General features: G+C 40.8%; 1 protein-coding gene across 3 annotated transcripts in view; it reads left to right on the forward strand.

The window, feature by feature from the left end:
* Positions 1-17,695, forward strand: part of PECAM1 (platelet and endothelial cell adhesion molecule 1) — a 95,896-nt gene that overhangs the window by 2,162 nt on the left and 76,039 nt on the right. For all 3 annotated transcript variants that reach the window (XM_027872849.1, XM_027872850.1, XM_027872851.1), the window contains exons 3-4: positions 7,785-8,078; positions 15,451-15,750. In XM_027872849.1, coding sequence (XP_027728650.1) covers positions 7,785-8,078; positions 15,451-15,750 — 594 coding nt within the window. The remainder of the gene's footprint in view (positions 1-7,784; positions 8,079-15,450; positions 15,751-17,695) is intronic.

The following is a 17,695-nucleotide window of genomic DNA, read 5'->3' on the forward strand; positions in this document are numbered from 1 at the left end:
TATCTATCTATCTATCTATCTATCTATCTATCTATCTATCTATCTATCTTCTTTCCTTCAGAATATAAGCTCTTTAGAGGCAAGGAGTGTTTCAATTTTATCCTTACTCCTTTAGTGCTTATCACAGTGTCTGACATACAGCAGATGCTCAATAGATGCTTGTTGATTGATGAGGGCAAAAAGTCTTTTTTAAAAAAAATTAATTTATTTTTAGTTTTCAACAATCACTTCCATCAGCTTTTGAGCTTTAAATTTTCTCCCCCTCCCTCCCCATCTTCTTCCCAAGACAATCTGATCTCAGCTCTACATATACATTCTTATTAAACATATTTTCACATCAGTCATGTTGTAAGGAAGAATTAGAACCAGTAGGAGGAATCACAAGAAGGAAGAAACAAAACAAAACAGAAGAGAAGCAAAAGAGCAAATAGTATGCTTCGATCTGCATTCAGACTCCATAGTTCTTTCTCTGGATGTGGATAGCATTTTCCATCATGAAACTTGTCGAGATGTCTTAGATCCTTGCATTGCTGAGAAGAACTCAATCAAATGAAGCCCAATCCCTTCATTTACAGATGAGGAAACTGAGGCACAAAGAAATAAACTGACTTGCCTACAGTCACATTAATGATTGTCTGAGACAGGATTTGAACCCAGCTTTTCTCAACTCTAAGTCTACTGCTGTCTCTACAACATTCTCCTGGTTCTGCTCACTTCACTCAGCATCAGTCCATATAAGTCTTTCCAGGTTTTTCTGAAGTCTGTCTGCTCATCATTTCTTATAGCACAGTAGTACTCCATTACATTCATATACCACTACTTGTTCAGCCATTTCCCAATTGATGGGCATCCCCTCAATTTCCAATTCTTGACCAGCACAAAAAGGACTGCTATAAATATTTTTGTACATGCAAATCCTAGCAAAAAGTCTTTTGGAAAATTGAAATTCTATCATTTTGCACAGTATTAGTAAGTTTGGCAAGAATTCTGAGACTCTTGGTTCTGTGTCTGCTTTTAATTTAAGTAACAATTTACATTTAGAGCCTCTAGATGGTGCAGTGGTTAGAGAGCCAGGCCTGGATTCAGAAAGACCTAAGTTCAAATCTAGTCTCAGACACTTGCTGTAAGACCCTGGGCAAGTCACTTAACCCTCTTTGCCTCATTTTCCTAATCTGTAAAATGACCTGGAGAAGGAAATGGCAAACCATTCCAGTATCTTTGCCAAAGACCCCCCCAAAAAAAAGGGGTCACAAAGGGTTAGACATGACTGAAGTAACTAAACAATAACAACAGCAGCAATGCACATTTAGGCTAGTCACTTCTCTCTAGGTCTCAGTTTCCTCCTTGGTAAAATGAGGTGATTGGGTGATCTCTAAATCTTCTTCCAGTTCTGATATTCTATAATGATTGCAGTCCACAATCAGGAGGACATTTGTTCTTATGTGGAAATGGTTGAGGATTCCCCTTGCCCCAGTAATGAGGAGAGGAAGAGAGCCATGTGGCTGGACCCACTGATTTCATCTCAGCGGGTCACCTTATATGAATGAGCTAGTGAGATGGCTGAGTAGGAGCTGGGACACAGTCCATGGTCGTGCAGCTGCATAAAACTAATTGGCTCCCAAGGCGATTGAAAAACATGACTTCAGCGTCGTAAGATTCAGCTCTAAACCAACAGAACTGACCAGCTGCATATTTGAATGACTAATTGCATGGGATATCGTTTAAGTCCAGAAAGTTGGGGGGGGGCGGGATGTAGACATCAGAGAATAATGGAGGGAGACAGTGGAGAATGGAATAGTTAGGGGTTTGTCCCTGGTTGCTATAATGGCAGCAGGCCCACTATCTTGTTGCCAAGCAACCACAGAAAAAAAAGGAAAAGGGAGATGAGACCTAGGAAGAGAGGGAGACATTTACCATTGCTCTGTGGCACGCGTTTTTGTACAGATAGGCCTAGTTTTTAAGCAAAGCCCATGCCTTAGCTGCAGGCTAATGGTCTTCTGTGCTCATAAATCACAGCATTCTATCAGGCACAGACCCTGGCCACTGCTTCTCCTTGAGGACAGGGAAGAGGAGAGAAGAGCCATAGATTAGAGAACCATTAATCTCAGAGCTGTGATAGATAGATTTTAGAGGTCCTGTCATTCAATTCTTATCCAAAACATGAATCTTATCAACATCAATTACAAATGGCCTCTAGCCTCTTCTTGAAAACTTCCAGTGATAAGGAATTTAGGGTAGTCTATTCCATTTTTTAAAAACAGCTCTGATTATTAGGAATTTTCCTCTTATACAGGATGTCCCAAAAATCTTTGTTCAGTTTTGAGATTTAATGGCTTATTAAAGATGAGGAAACTGAGGCAAACCGGGTTAACTGACTTGCCCAGGGTCACACATCTAGTAAGAGTCTAAGACCAGATTTGAAGTCAGGAAGATGAGTCTCCCTGACTTCGGGCCCAGCACTCCACCCACTGCTCTGCCTTTTGATAGTTTAGGCTACTAAATTAATAGTTATCAAAGCTTTAAAATGCACTAAGATTTTTGGGATACCCTATTTTAATCTTCTATGACTTTCACCCACTGGTCTCAGTTCTGCCTTCTTGGATAAAGTGGAAGTCTAATCCCTCTCTCATATCCTAAAAACTATCATATCCCTATCTTTTCTTCTCCGGTAAAACTTCCCCTTCTTCCTCCCCACTACCTCCCATGCTTCTTTCAAAAATAACAACCTTACGACCATTCGAACACTTGATGAAAACTAGTTAAGTGGCTCAGGGGATGATAGAGTGCTTGACCTGGAATCAGGAAGGCCCGAGTTAAAATTCAGCCCCAGACACTTACTAGCAGTGTGACCCTAGGCAAGTCATTTAACCTTTTTGCCAGCCTCAATTTTATCTGTAAAATGGGGATAGTAATAACACCTAACTCCTAGGGGTGTTGTGAGGATAAAATGAGATAATATTTGCAAAGTACTTTGCAGTCCTTAAAGCACTATATAAATGCTATTTGTTGTTATTATGTTAAAATTGTATCTTATTCTAGTCCTCCTGACTACCTCCCCTACTCCTCAACCCCACCCCACCCCAGGCAGTATAGTAAGTTTATAAGTTGGTTGGTTGTGGTTCTTCATGCTCGAAGAGGCCAAAATGACATCACTATGTCAGGGCCAAGGTCCAGTGTGTCCAACTGTGACTGATATGAGCTGTACCACAGGTTGGGCACAAATAGTCCATATGAACATTTGGAGTGGAGATGTCTCTAAATTTGCTCATCTCACATTTCTTTTGAGATACTACAATTTGCTTTGCTCAAAGAGCACACAGCACCTTCTTTGATGCCCACCTACCACACTGTGCAGTGCTGGGTTAGTGTCTTCCATAACTGATCCCAAAGTTCTTCAGAGAGATCTCAAAAGTGTCCCTGTATCGCTTCTTCTGACCTTCATGTGAGTGCTAGCCTTGTGTGAGTTCTCTGTAAAATAGTCTTTGAGGCAAACGTATGTTTGGTGTTTGAACAACATAGCCAGCCCATTGGAGTTGTGCTCTCTGCATTAGAGTGTGAATGTTCAGAAATTCAGCTTGAGAAAAGACTTCAGTGTCCAGTATCTTTTTACAAGCCAGTATATGATAGCAATAGCAGGAAGTAAGATCGCAAAGGGGAACCTAGAAATCTTAAAGAGCATAATTGGCAAATTGTTTCATCTATTAACCAAAAATCACATCCTAGTAAATATGTGCTGAATCAGGAGAAGCCACCTAGGCTTTACTGTCAGAGACTTTTGGTCCCTGATATATAAATCTCAGATAAGTTTCAGACATCAGCAGTAAGACCAGCAGAACAACAAAAGGTATTAAGAATTCGAGATGATGTGGATATGTTAACTTTAAAGTTTTCCTGACAATCTTGAAATGATTTGGATATGTTAATAAACTAAACCCAAGGTGGCACAGAGTTAGTCTGTTTCCCCTGAAAAACCCTATAAAAATGAGATCCCAAATTCCTGAGCACTCTTTCATCCCCTAAAGGTCCATGCTGCTTGAGTGGCCCCAATTCTAATCCATGGGTACATGAGAGACTATCTGTGCCTCTCCCTTTCTCCATTTTCTTCCCCATGCTGCCCACTTTCCTTCACAACTGTATCCCCATCCCCACACCACCTGCCTCTGTATCCCTTTTCACCACTTGTCTCTGTACTCTCTGCTCCTTATGAAAGTGTAATAGCAGCTTCATTCCCTGCTACCATCATAGTTTTTCCCAGGGAGTACCCAAAGAACCAGTTATACCTGCCCCATATCTTAATTTTGTCAATTAATTATCAATTGATTCTTATTACTATTTATTATGATGTCCCCTTTAAATCTTCTTTTCTCAGGTCCTTGCCTCCCAATTCTTTCAAGGAGAAAAGTCTTTTAGCTAGTTTCCAGAATCCATAACTGTTCCTCAGAACCTTGCATTTCTAGTTGTACCCTAGTACAGAACTACAGGTAGTTCTGTTGTCAGCTTTTCCAAGAAGACAAATGAGAATACATTTCATTGACATGTTTGTGTCTGAAAAATAAACTCTACCAGGTAGGGCAGTGGAAAGAGGACTAGGTCAGAGGATCTGGATTTGAATCTCCAGTCTGCCCCACTACTACTTGCATGACCTTGGGCTTCATTTCTTTGGGTCTCAGTTTCCTCCTTTGTAAAATGAGAGTGCTGGAATAGATTACTTCCTAAGGCCCCTTGTATCTCGAAATCTAAGACTTCTAGGTTGAGGTCTATGAGACAATCTCAGTCCACACTGTGGCTGTATGACACTGGCAAGTCATTTAACCTCTATGCCTGTTTCCTCAACTGTAAAATAAGGATAATAATAGCTCCTACCCCATAGGGTTGTTGTGAGGATCAAATGAGGTAATATTTGTAAAATGTTTAGCACAGTGCCTGGCACGTAGTAGGTACTTAATAAATGCTTATTTGCTGCCTCCTTCCCTCTCCACATTGCTGGCAAAGTGATTTTCCATGCCACTCCCCTATTCAATAAACTCTAATGGCTCCCTATCTTCTCTAGAGTAAAATGTAAACTCTGTTTAGCTTTTAAAGCCTTTCACAACCTGGCCTTGATCTCCCTTTTCAGCCTCAGTGGATATTACTTCCTCTCTCACACTGCTGATTCACTCAAACAGTCCTTTCTGTTCCTCACATATGTGTTCCTCTATCTCCCATTTCTGCTTTTGTCTCTCATGTCAGCAAAGTACGCCTCCCTCACCTCAAGCTCAGAATTCCTCTCTTCTTTCAAGATGTAGGTTATGCGCAGTCTTCTGCATGAAGCTTTACCTGATCTCTGCTGCCTCACCCTCTGCCACTGCTAGTGTCCTTATTCCCTAACTACCTTGTATATAACTTCTTAGTATTTATTCTTTTTGTCTTTATTCTGTATATCATTCTATATCCATTCTCTTAACAACTGCGCTCCCCCTACTCTGATCTCCAGTTTGGAAACTGAATCTAATCATCTTGGTCATTGTTCCTGGATGTGGTGTATCGATCTACTTCCCTATGATCCTACTTACTATCCCTCTAATTTTTTGGACCAAAGTGCGCTTCCTCAGCCTCTGCTCTTCTATGTATATTATCTTCCCCTATTAGAATGTTAGTCCCAGAGACTTTCTTTACTTTGGGATTTGTATCCCTGACACTTTGTCTAAGACTATAAGCTGCAGAAAAGATGCCGATTGTCACAGGTGGAAGTTTCTCCCTGTGAACTCTTTACACCAGTGAAATCACAAGTCTTATTCCTGTCGCCTATCTCTAACCCTAGGAATTATAAGAAACCAATGGAGTTTATTGAAGAGGGGAAATTACTTTGGTAGCTAAATTGAGGATATCTTGCAGTGGAGAGAGATTCGAGACAGGGATGCCAACTAGGAGGCTGCCTCAATAATCTAAGTGAAGAATGATGAGGCCCTGACCTAGAATAGTGGCCTTGTGAGTGGGAAGAAGGGGATAGATGTTAGAGAGGCAAAGAGGTAGAAATGGCAAGACTTGACAATTGCATAGACACGTGGAGTGAATGTGAGTGAAGAATTGAGGGTGCCATCAAGTCTGTGAACTTGCATGATTGGAAGGATGGTGTTCTGAAGAGAAATGGAGACGTTTAGAAGGGAATTTTGTGGAGAATGATTGTGAGTTTTAGTTTGGACGTGTAGAGTTTTGTATATGATGAAGTCAGAAAATGAAAGGAGAAAGAGAGAGAAAGAGAGAGAGAGAGAGAGAGAGAGAGAGAGAGAGAGAGAGAGAGAGAGAGAAAGAGAGAGAGAGAGAGAGAAAGGACGGGAGCGAGCCTTGGAGAACACTCACACTTAGTGAGGACATGATACGGAAGATGGTCCATCCAAGGTGAATAAGTCAGACAGTTAGGTAGAGAATGAGGAGAGAACTATGTCATGAAAACTTAGAGAGGGGAGAATATTCAGGAGAGGATGATCAACAGAGTCAAATGCTGCAGAGAGGTCAAGAAAGATGAGGACTGAGAAAAAGCCAGCAGATTCCGAAATTTAGCCAGCACTGGTATTTTTGGAAAGATGAATGATGAGATAGGAGCCATACTTCAAAGGGTCTAAAAGTGAGTGATGGGAAAACCAAGGCAATAAATGTAGACAATTTTTTCCTGGTAGTTTGTGGGAGAAAGATAGGAGAAATATAGGACAATAGCTTAAGAGGATGCTCAGATCAAGTGAAAGATTTTTATGTTTGGAGTAGATGGTTGTATTTGTAGGCAGCAAACAGAGGAAGAAGCAATAGTTAGGAAAAGACTGAAGATCGGAGAGAAAGAAGTGATGATTGCGAGGGCTGTCACTAAGATGTCCATGTTTATATCTTCTATGGCAATGGACAGTTATTTTGTTTGATTGCATACAAGCTATGTGATGGACCACATGTCTGACATCTGAGGATCACAAGGTACCGAAAGGTAATGAGATTTTCAACCTTAGTAACTCTCAAAGACCATCTATTAAGTTGGGAAAGAAGTTCAAATTTACATTGATAGAGAGGTTGCCCGTCCTGAGGAAAGCATGGATCCCTGAAGCACTGAACTATACAATCAATTCTTCTCTCAGTTTTCCCTTTCCAGACAGAAAAGTCCAAGTTCTTTCGGTTAGACTTCATAAAGTGATTCCGCCCCACCTCAACAAAACCCCACAGAACCTCACAAAAACAAGAATAACAACAGAAAATTAAGCTATTTTCATTTATCACCTTTCTTTCTTTGAAGCCTTTGCTTCAAATGGTGACCAGAATGTCTCTGTTCTCAGTGCAGACTCACCCTATTTTAATTCAAATAAAGACAAACCAGAGAGGTAGCATGGGACAGTTGTTAAAAATTTGATATTGGAGTCATTAAGACCAGGGTTTAAGTCTTGTCTCTAATTCGTGCTGTGTGTGATCATTGAGAAATCACTTCACTTAGAGTTCCCAGGCAATTCTCCAAGACTAAATTACAGAGGATTTGCTCATCCACAGAAAGGGGGAGTTTCTATACTGAAAATCTCCTACTCTGATGAAATCATTGATTTGGGAAAACTCATAGACTTAGAGCTGGTAGGGGTCTTTATGGTTATCTGATCCAACCGCCCCTTTTTCCAGAAAAGAAAACTGAGGTGCAGAGGTTGTGACTCACTGATTATCTTAATGGCCCTGGGAAAGGCATCTAAAGCATGACTAGATTAAGTGAGAGTCATTGCCCCAAATGGACAATGTCACTTCTTACTGAAATGATTTCCCCCCCCTCTTTCAACATTCAGCTTTCACCATCAACATGATTGAGATGAAAGCAGAACCAGGCTGGGAGGTGGAGAATGGGAAGAAACTTGTTCTGAAATGCCTCGTGGACATCAGCACCACCTCGAAGCTTCAGTCTCAGCACCAGGTCCTCTTTTACAAGGATGATATTCTGCTCGAGAACGTTACCTCCTGGAATAGAGAAGAGAGCTTTTTGATTCAGGCTGCTCGGATATATGACAGAGGGAATTATAAATGTACTGTGATTCTGAACAACAAGGAGAAAACCACAAGAGATTACTCTCTTTCAGTAAAAGGTAAGTGCATTGCCACGGGGTGCTGCTAAATCAGCAGAAGCTTAAATTTGCTAATCCTGTCTGTGTAAAGTGAATCAACCAGCACTTACCATGTGCCAGGAATCCTCAGACACAGGAACATTTTGAATTGTCTGGACGTAATGTGGTATAATGGAAAGAGCAACAGCTCTGGGGTGGAGGGCCTGGATTCGAATTTCGCCTCCGATCCTTCCTTATCTGTATGACTTCAGGCAATCACTTTACCTCCGTGGGCCTCAATTTCCTTATCTGTAAAATGAGAAGGTAAAAAAAAAATAAAAAAAAAATAAAAATTTTAAAAAAATGTGACAAGATGACTACTGATGTTCAGAAAATAGTTCAAAGCCAACCTCAAACACTCACTAGCTGTGTGACCCTGGGCAAGCCACTTCACTTCTGTTTCCCTCAGTTTCCTCAACTGTAATATGGAGATAATAGCAGCACCTACCTCATAGGCTTGTTGTGAGGATCAGATGAGACAATACTTGTGAAAAGGGCTTAGCGTAGTGCCTGGCGAAGAGTGGATGCTGTATCAATGCTTATTTCTCTTTCCTACTGATGTCCCTTCCAACTCTAGATGTATGACCATATGAATATGATGCCAAATGCAGGGGTTCGGTTGCCGGCTGATATTTATAACAAAAGCAGGAACTTGGAGGGTGATTAATTTTTGTTATTGTTGTTTAGTTGTTTTTTAATTGGGTCCAACTCTTCATGACCCCATTTTGGGGTTTTCTTGGCAAAGATACTGGAGTGGTTTGCCATTTCCATCTCCAGCTCACTTTACAGATGAGGAAACTGAGGCAAACAGGGTTAAGTGACTTGCCCAGGGTCACACAGCTAGTAAGTGTCCGAGACCAGATTTGAACTCTGAAAGAGGAGTTTTCCTGATTCCCTGTCTAGTGCTCTATCCACTGTGCCACTGAGCTGTAAGACTGGGGAGTAACTGCGTGGACCTGCAGCTGCATACATGGAAAGACATGCAATCAATACCGTGCAGAGGCATAAGCGCTAAATCTGCAGTTAGAAGGCCAGGGTTCAAATGCCAGCCCTGACACTTGGCTGCATAATTAAGCAGGTCACTTCCCTTTTCTGGGTTTCAGTTTCCTCATCTGTAAAATGAAGGGGATGACCTTGCCTCTCAGCCCTAAAATGAAGGGGTCGATCTTCCCTCTCAGCCCTAAAATGAAGGGGTCGACCTTCCCTCTCAGCCCTAAAATGAAGGGGATGACCTTCCCTCTCAGCCCTAAAATGAAGGGGATGACCTTCCCTCTCAGCCCTAAAATGAAGGGGATGACCTTCCCTTTCAGTTCTAAAACCTAAAGCACTAGGCAATATTCATTAATTTTAACATCTTGGTGTTTGAATGACTGGAGAGGCAGCATAGACAGCACTAGCCATGGAACCAAGAGCCTTGGGTACTCATTTTGACTCTGACCCTTACTGTGTGATCATGACCTCTTTGAGCCTTGAGTCCCGTAGTACATGAGCATATGCATCCCTGTACCATCTATCTTTTTTATTTTTATTTTATTTTTATTTATTTATTTATTGGTGAGGCAATTGGGGTTAAGTGACTTGCCCAGGGTCACACAGCTAGTAAATGTCAAGTGTCTGAGGCCGGATTTGAAGTCGGGTCATCCTGACTCCAGGGCCTGTGCTGTATCCACTGCGCCACCTAGCTGCCCCACTATCTATCTTACAGTGCAGTGCTATTCCAAAGGACATAGGCCGACTTTATGCAACCCTGTAGAAGTAACTGCTATTGTGATGACTGCCTTGTTCTGTTAAATTATTACCCTCAAGAAATTGTACCTGTGTCTGTTTCTGCAGTGCTGACCAATTTTGTTCCTGGAGTACTTTGAAATAAATAGCTGTTAAATTAGTAAAAACTAAGTGTCTTTCCTTCCTTTCCTCTCTCCCTCCTTTCCCTCTCTTTCTCCCTTCCTTCCTTTCTTTCTCTCTTTCTTCCTTCCTTCTTCCTTCCATTCTTTCTTTCTTTCTCTCTCTCTGTCTTCCTTCCTTTTTTTCTTTTCTTTCTTTCTGCAATCAGATGTCAGTAGGTAAACCTAGTCATAACTAATAATTTTAGTGCCTGAGATTCGCTTGGGATAGAAGGAGACAGAACCTGGAATAATGCTGTGGAGACTACTGTCCATGGAGGGAGGACCATAGAGGAGTGGACTGAGGCAGAATTCGCTTGGAATGTGACCTTTCTAGGGAGAGGGAGGAAGCATGCTATATTGTAGCTTCCACTTTTAGTTATTTTTGCTAACTAAAGGTTAAATCCAGTTGTTTCTATTCTGCAAAAGGAGTACAAGTACATTCGGCATTCTCTGAATTTTAGTGCCTTTGTGCAAGGCCCAGTAACCTCATCCTAGTTGTGGTTCTGGGTAAACCCCCAGGTCGGGGGTGGGGATATTTGTCATTAGCAACCAGAAGCTCCACTCTTTTTCCACATTTTCCTGTCTCACGGTGCCAAAAGCCTTTCGGGAGTAACAATGATAGTAGCTAATATTTGTATGGCACAAAAACCCTATATTACTTCCCCACACTAACCTTATGAAGTAAGTATCACAAGTATTATTCTCCTTATTTTAAAGCTGAGGAATCTGGGGCTCAGAAAGGCAATATCAAAAATGATTTGCCTCGTGTAACAGTTCTTAAATGGAAGAACTGGGATTTGGCCTGGGTTCTCTGACTCCAAATCCAGTTATTTCCACAGCAGATTATATCATGTGTCACCCCAGCTTTCTTATTTTATAATAATCAATCAATCAATCAATCATTCAGCAAGTGAATATTTAGTAACTACTATATGCCAGGAGCTGTGCTAAATGCTGGAGATACAAAGACAAGAAAAGCAGTTCCTGCCCTCAAGGTGTATATGTTTTACTTATATACAAAGGAAATACAAAGATTGGGACAACATGAGCTGAACTTAGAAGGAAATAAATATCTCAAGAGGCAGAGGTAAGGAAGATGTGCAAAGGCGTGAAGGTGGGAAATGGAGTTCTGTGTATAGGGACCAACAATTTGCCCAAAATCTGTAGTATGTGAAGAGCAGTAATGTGTAAGACTACCTGAGAAAGGTAGGCTCGACTCACATTGTACTATTGGGGTAGAAGCAGTGAGACTTGGCATCTGCTTGGATACAAGGTGTGAAGAAGAGTGAAGAGTTGAGACAAGATGAATAATATTTTACATTTTATGATGATTTAAGGTATTCAAAGCACTTCATAAATATTATTTCATTGGATCTTCATAACAACTCTGTGACATAACAACCCTATTATCTCCATTTTACAGATGAGGAAACAGCCTTAAGTGACCTATCTATGCTCACACAACTGATAAATGTAGGAGTTGGGACACTTTATGTGTCAAGTTTATTGGGAAAAAAATAATGTTACAGAAAATGACATTGTCAAGAAGCTATTGATAAAAGCTTTGATAAAACCAAGGACAACAGATGTATAAAACATTGTTGTTTTTGTTGTATTGTTTAATTGTTTTCAGTCATGTCAGACTTCATGATCCCATTTGGGGTTTTTTTGGCAAAGATACTGAAGTGATTTGCCATTTCTTTCTCCAACTCATTTTACAGATGAAGAAACTGAGGCAAAAAGGGTTAAGTACTTGCTCAGGGTCACACATCTAGTAAGTGTTTAAGGCCGGATTTGAATTCAGGAAGATGAGTCTTCCTGACTGCAGGCCCGGCATTCTATCTACTGTGCCACCTAGTTGCCCATGTATAAAGCATAGAGACCAGCTATTCTCCATCTTAAGGACAGTACAAGATTAAATGGAAGATATACATACATATATATATATGTACATATATATATGTATAGCTAAAGCTATAACTGGAGGCAAGTAGGTGGCACAGTGGATAGAATGCCAGGTCTGAAGTTAGGAAGATTCATCTTCCTGAGTTCAAATCCAGCCTCAGACACTTACCAGGTATGAGACCCTGGGCAAGTCACTTAACCTTGTTTGCCTCAGTTTCCTCATCTGTAAAATGAGCTGGAAAAGGAAATGGCAAACCACTCCAGTATCTTTGCCAAGAAAATCTCAAATGGGGTCACAAAGAGTCAGACACAACTAAACAACAACAACAAAAGCTATAGCATAAAGAATTCAAGTTAAATGTGAGAGAAGAAATTGGTGACCAGGAAATTTCAAAACATGGCCTAAGGAATTTTCGAGGGATAATTTAGTCAATCAACACACATTTATTAAGCACCTACTGTATGCCAGGTATTTTGCTAAGTGCTGGGAATACAAAGACAGAAACAAAACACCCCTTGTTCTGATGGAGCTTATATTTGAATGTATTTGGAGTTAGAAGGGAACCGTGCAATAGAGACCATGTAGTCCAACCACTTCTTTTTTCTACAAAAGAGGAAATTGAAGTGATTTACGAAAGGTCATGATGAATGATAGAGTCAGGATTTAAACCTAGGTCCTCTTGTTCCAGATCCAGTTCTATTACCTCTGTACCCTGCTGCCTCTCCATTTATATGTCTGGTATTACTGAGCAGCCTGAAGCCAGGAGGCTGAATTTGGTTGACTCAACACTATGCCTTTTCTCTTGCTACTCTTGTGCAAGCAAGAATAAGGAAGGAGGCTCACCCTGACACGGGGCTTATGATGAGCAGCACAGTGGGCTCTTTCTCTTTGGCAGACCCAAAGGCAAAGCGTAGAGGTGGGTTCTCTCCAATGAACAAGACTGAAATGTTTTCTACCTAATGGTCCTTGATCAAAGCAGAAAGGGTGATGGATTCAGACAGGACTAAATGAAGTGAGAAGCGTGATTATCAGAGTCTAATTAGAGAGGCACATGCTAGGTTTTCTGATTAGCATGGTCTCTCTGCTTTTTAATTTTTTTTAATTTTTGTTGATATTTTAATGATTTTATGACCTCCTCACTTTATTCACTTCTAGTTATACCATCTCCTCTCCCTTTCCTCCCCATGGATATGGTAATTTAAAACAAACACAAATTGCACATAACTGGCCGAATAGCAACCATGTCTGTGTTTCTCATATTCAACATCCATTAGTCCATTTCACCTTTCCTTATTAAGAGGAGGGAGGAGTGTTTCATTATCTCTCTCCTAGAACCACTATTAGTCATCACATTTAATCTGAATTCATCTTCCTTTTTTGTATTGTTTTCATTTCTATTATTTTAGTCTTTGTGTATGTTGTCCCTCGTTAAAATGGAAGCTTCTTAAGAGTACAGACCATTTCATTCTCTGTATGTGTATCCCCAGTAAAAGCTTATTGATTGATTGAATAATTGTTTGTTTTCCTGGTTCTGTTCATTTCATTCTCCATCAGCTCATGTAACTATGTTTCTATGTTTCTATGATTTCCTCATAATCACACTTTAAAAAAAAGGAATAGTACATTCTGTTATATTTATGTATAATGTTTTGCTCTGCCCAATTGACAGACACCTACTTTGTTTTCCATGTTTTACTTTTCAATTACAAAAAGTGCTGCTATGAATAGTTTGGTATACTGGCACTATGTTTTCATGCTTGATTTCCTCAGGGTACATACCCAGTAGTGAGATTGCTAGATTAAAGGATATGAACAGATTAGTCACTTTTCTCACATAATTCTAAATGATTTTCCTGAGTGATTGAGCCAATTCCCAGCTCCACCAACAGTGGCTGACTTCCCAGAGAACCTTATGTCTTTGGTCCTTAACTTTCTTTGATTATAAGATATGTTAGCTGACAGTTTCAAAATATTTTGACAAAATGCCTATCACCATGGTGATAACCAGTGAGACCCATAGACTGTTCTTTTGTTTTCACATGTTCTTCCAGAAAGAGATATGTTTATGCAATCTTGCCACCAAGTCCAATCAATTTTTCCTTTTCTGTTCTGTTTTCATTGCCACCTCCCCATGCCACTTCCCCATTGCCACCCTGTTACTAGATTAGTGAAATAACTTCATCAACAATCTCAGTCTCTTTAGGCTCTCCCCATCCAATGTATTTTGCATAGATCCTCAAGAACCTGCAATAGTTCTCTATTGGCTATCAGATTAAAAATTAATTCTTTATCCTCACCTTACCTATCCAACATTATCTTACCTTATTCCCCGACCCCTCCCCTGTGTGTATAGACAGCATAGTATAATGGAAAAGCATTGACTCAAGAGTCAGAAGACCTAGGTAAAATCCAAACTCTGTTATTTTCTACCCATTGGATGAAGGACAAGTCACTTAACTCTCTGAGCCTCAGTTTCTTTATCTGTAAAAAAGGGGGTAATAATACTTGTATTTTCTAACTCAGCATTTTTGTAAACATTTTATAAATTATAAAAAACATTATAAATGTGAACTATTTTTGTGAATCATGCCAGTCTTCTCACTGTCTCCCAATGATACCTTGCTGGCTCCTGACTCCCAGCCTTTATTCATATTAATTCTTCCTTTCCTCTACCCTCTTTTACTCCCATCTGCTCCACTGTAGACTGGTGTAGTAGAAAGAACGTGATAGATTTGGAGTTAAGAGATCTGGGTTCCAGTCCAGGCTTACCAGCTGATAGAACTTGGATCTTCTTGGGTAAAATGAGGATAACATATCTATACTTCCTACCTCCCAAGGCTGAACTGTTGCTGCTATTGAAATCTTATTTACTCTTCAAGGATTACCTACTCAGTGAAATTCTTCCCTGTTAATTTCAGTCAATATGTGGGTCTTCAATTTCTGACCACTCACTCTTGTCTGTTCTATACATTTTGGGCACTAGATTTATATTCACTTTGGTACTTGATGACTTGCTTTGTCTTTCTTTTATCATTTCAAGTGTTCAAACAATTTTGGCACCTGGACAATGCATTTGAGGTGGAGGGAGATATGGGATATTGTAAGGCTATTGCTGGGGTGGCTGCTGTCAAGGAAGGACTTGGGGTGTGTGTGTGTGTGTGTGTGTGTAGGGATGCTTTGGTGTATGAGTTAAATTCAGGTGGTTGTTGTTTTTTTCTACCCTGCAGAAGGAGTACAAATGTTTGACAATGTCCTTTAAATTTTGGAGCCCAGGTTTGAAGTCCTGATCTTCCTGTCCTAGTTATATAACTACTCCCTAGGGAAACTGTGGGCTCTTAAAGGCACAGATCATGTCTTAAGCTTCTTTTTATCTGCTCCCTTCATAGTACTTCACAAGGTAGTAGTTACCTAATATGGAACTAATAAAATTGCACTATATTGCGTGTTTAAGAAAAGTCAAGCCAACCATGAGACTAATCTGGCCACCACAAATGGTCCAGGGGAGCCTAGTCAATGACTCCAGACCAAACTCACATTACTGTCTTTTCTTTTTTTCACAAAGGAGTACCGAGTCCCAGGGTTACAGTGGACAAGATGGAAGTGATGGAAGGAAGCACGGTGACAGTTGAATGTTCCGTTCCTGAGGAGAAGCCCCCGATATATTTTATAGCAGAAAAACTGGAAATGGATATCAGCAAGCAGAGAAAAGAAAAGAGGGAACTGCATAAAAATTATGTGACACTGGATTTCCCAATAGAACAACAAGACCATGTTTTAATTTTTCAATGCCAGGCCACGATCTCTTTTGGGAATTTCTTGGAGGTCTCAGAATTCACAAAGAGTGACCTGGTCACTGTGAGAGGTCAGATTTCTTCTTCAATTTCCATTGTTACCTGTGGTATGCAGGTTTGATTTGGGTGTAAAGATACCACAATTTGAACCCATTAGCTGGGCAGTTTTCTCTCAAGACTGTAGCATCTACTTAAGATTGTTTGGGGGTGTGATGACAAATTTAGCTCTGTGAGTATCAGTGATTCTAGAATAGGGAAGGACTGATCAGGAGGTCCCAGGGCTCCCTATGGAAAATGGCTTTTGGGTTTAGAGGAGAGTGACCTAGATGGTAAGGGGACAGGAGACTATGGCATGCAATTTGATTGGAAGAATGTGGGATGTTTAGGCTAAGCCTTTGAAGAACTATATGAGGAAGAAGAATTAGACTCATTCTGCTTAGCCCCAGAGGACAAAACTAGGAGCAGTAAGTGGGAGTTACAGAGGGATGGCTTTCAGCTCAACGTAAGGGAACATTTACTACAATTTAGAGCTATACCAAGGATGAGTGGGCTGCTTTGGGAGCAGATGCCTTCCTCCTCACTTACTAGATGTTTTCAGGCATAGGCTTGAGGACTTCTTGTTGGGGATGTTTGAGATTCTTAGGTAGGAGTTGAACCAGATGGACTCTGAGACTGTAATTTTATAGTGACACATCTCCCAAAGGCAGAGAAGGCCCCTACTAATGGCACCAAGTTGAGTGACGGCTGCCCCCTCTCACCCCCTAAGAATCTTACTGTTAATTGAGTAGGTCCTAGACGAAAAGAATCAATGAAGTGCCATGGTAAATGATCTCAGGGGAGAAAAGAAAATCAGCGGGTGTGACCTTAGAATATCTCATTCAAGGCATCATATGGGGTACTCTTTAAACATCTTTATCCTAGGTTGTCATGACTGCCTTTTCCCCAAACCTTTATATTGACGCATACTATCTATTCCCCAGCCCCATTTGTTTTACAGAACAGAGGCAGAATCAATTAATCCACAAGTATTTATTAAGTGTTGACTATGTGGCATGCACCATGCTAGGGATAGAGACAAAAACCAAAAGTCACTTCCCTTAAGGCGCTTACATTCTTCTTGGGGGTAGACAATGTATACATATTTAAATATTTACCGGACAAACATACAGGAAAAAAACTACCTTTTTGACCAGTAAGTTCTTTCTACTGTTGTGGCCTCATGTAAATGTGCTTGAAATACTTTGTAAAGAGTTTCCAAATGATGCTCTTCAGGAAAAAAGGAATCTAATAAAGAAACCCCTAATTTGATTCTCAAGCACCAGCACCAATCACTTCAAACTGAGATGAGTGCGACAGTCACAGTAGAGGTTGAGTAACTGGCACAGAAAGAATGCAGAGGAAAGGGTTAGGAGGTGAATTAGGTAGCTAAGCTCATGCAAGATACCGTTTGTAGCTTGCCATCAAGTCAGGGGTAGAGAACCTGTGGCCTCAAGGCCACATGTGGTCCTCTAGGTCCTCAGGTGTGGCCCTTTGACTAAATCCAAACTTCATAGAACAAATCCCCTTAATAAAAGGATTTGCTCTGTAAAACTTGGACTCCGTCAAAAGGCTGTACCCAAGGACCTAGAAGGCCTCATTTGGCCTCGAGGCTGCAGGTTCCCCACCCCTGACCTAACCCCTTCCTACCTTTCCAGTCTTACCTCCTACTATGTAGTCTTTGATCCAAAGACACTGACCTCCTGGCTATTCCTTGAGCAAGACACTCTATCTCTTGGTTGCAGGAATTTTCACTGTTTGTCTCTCATGCCTGGGATGCCTCACCCTCACGTCCTGGCTTCCCTGGCTTCCTTTAAGCCCCGGCAAAACTCTACCTTCTACTGGAAGACTTCCTCAATCCCTCTTGATTCTAGTGCCTTCCCTCTGTTGATTTTTTTCTGTTTATCCTATATATAGCTTATTTGTACATAGTTGTTTGTATGTTGTCTCCCCCATTAGATTGTGAGCTCTTCGAGGGCT

Source organism: Vombatus ursinus, unplaced genomic scaffold (assembly GCF_900497805.2).
Source record: "Vombatus ursinus unplaced genomic scaffold, bare-nosed wombat genome assembly UNPS02014801.1, whole genome shotgun sequence".
Taxonomy (NCBI): Eukaryota; Metazoa; Chordata; class Mammalia; order Diprotodontia; family Vombatidae; genus Vombatus; species Vombatus ursinus.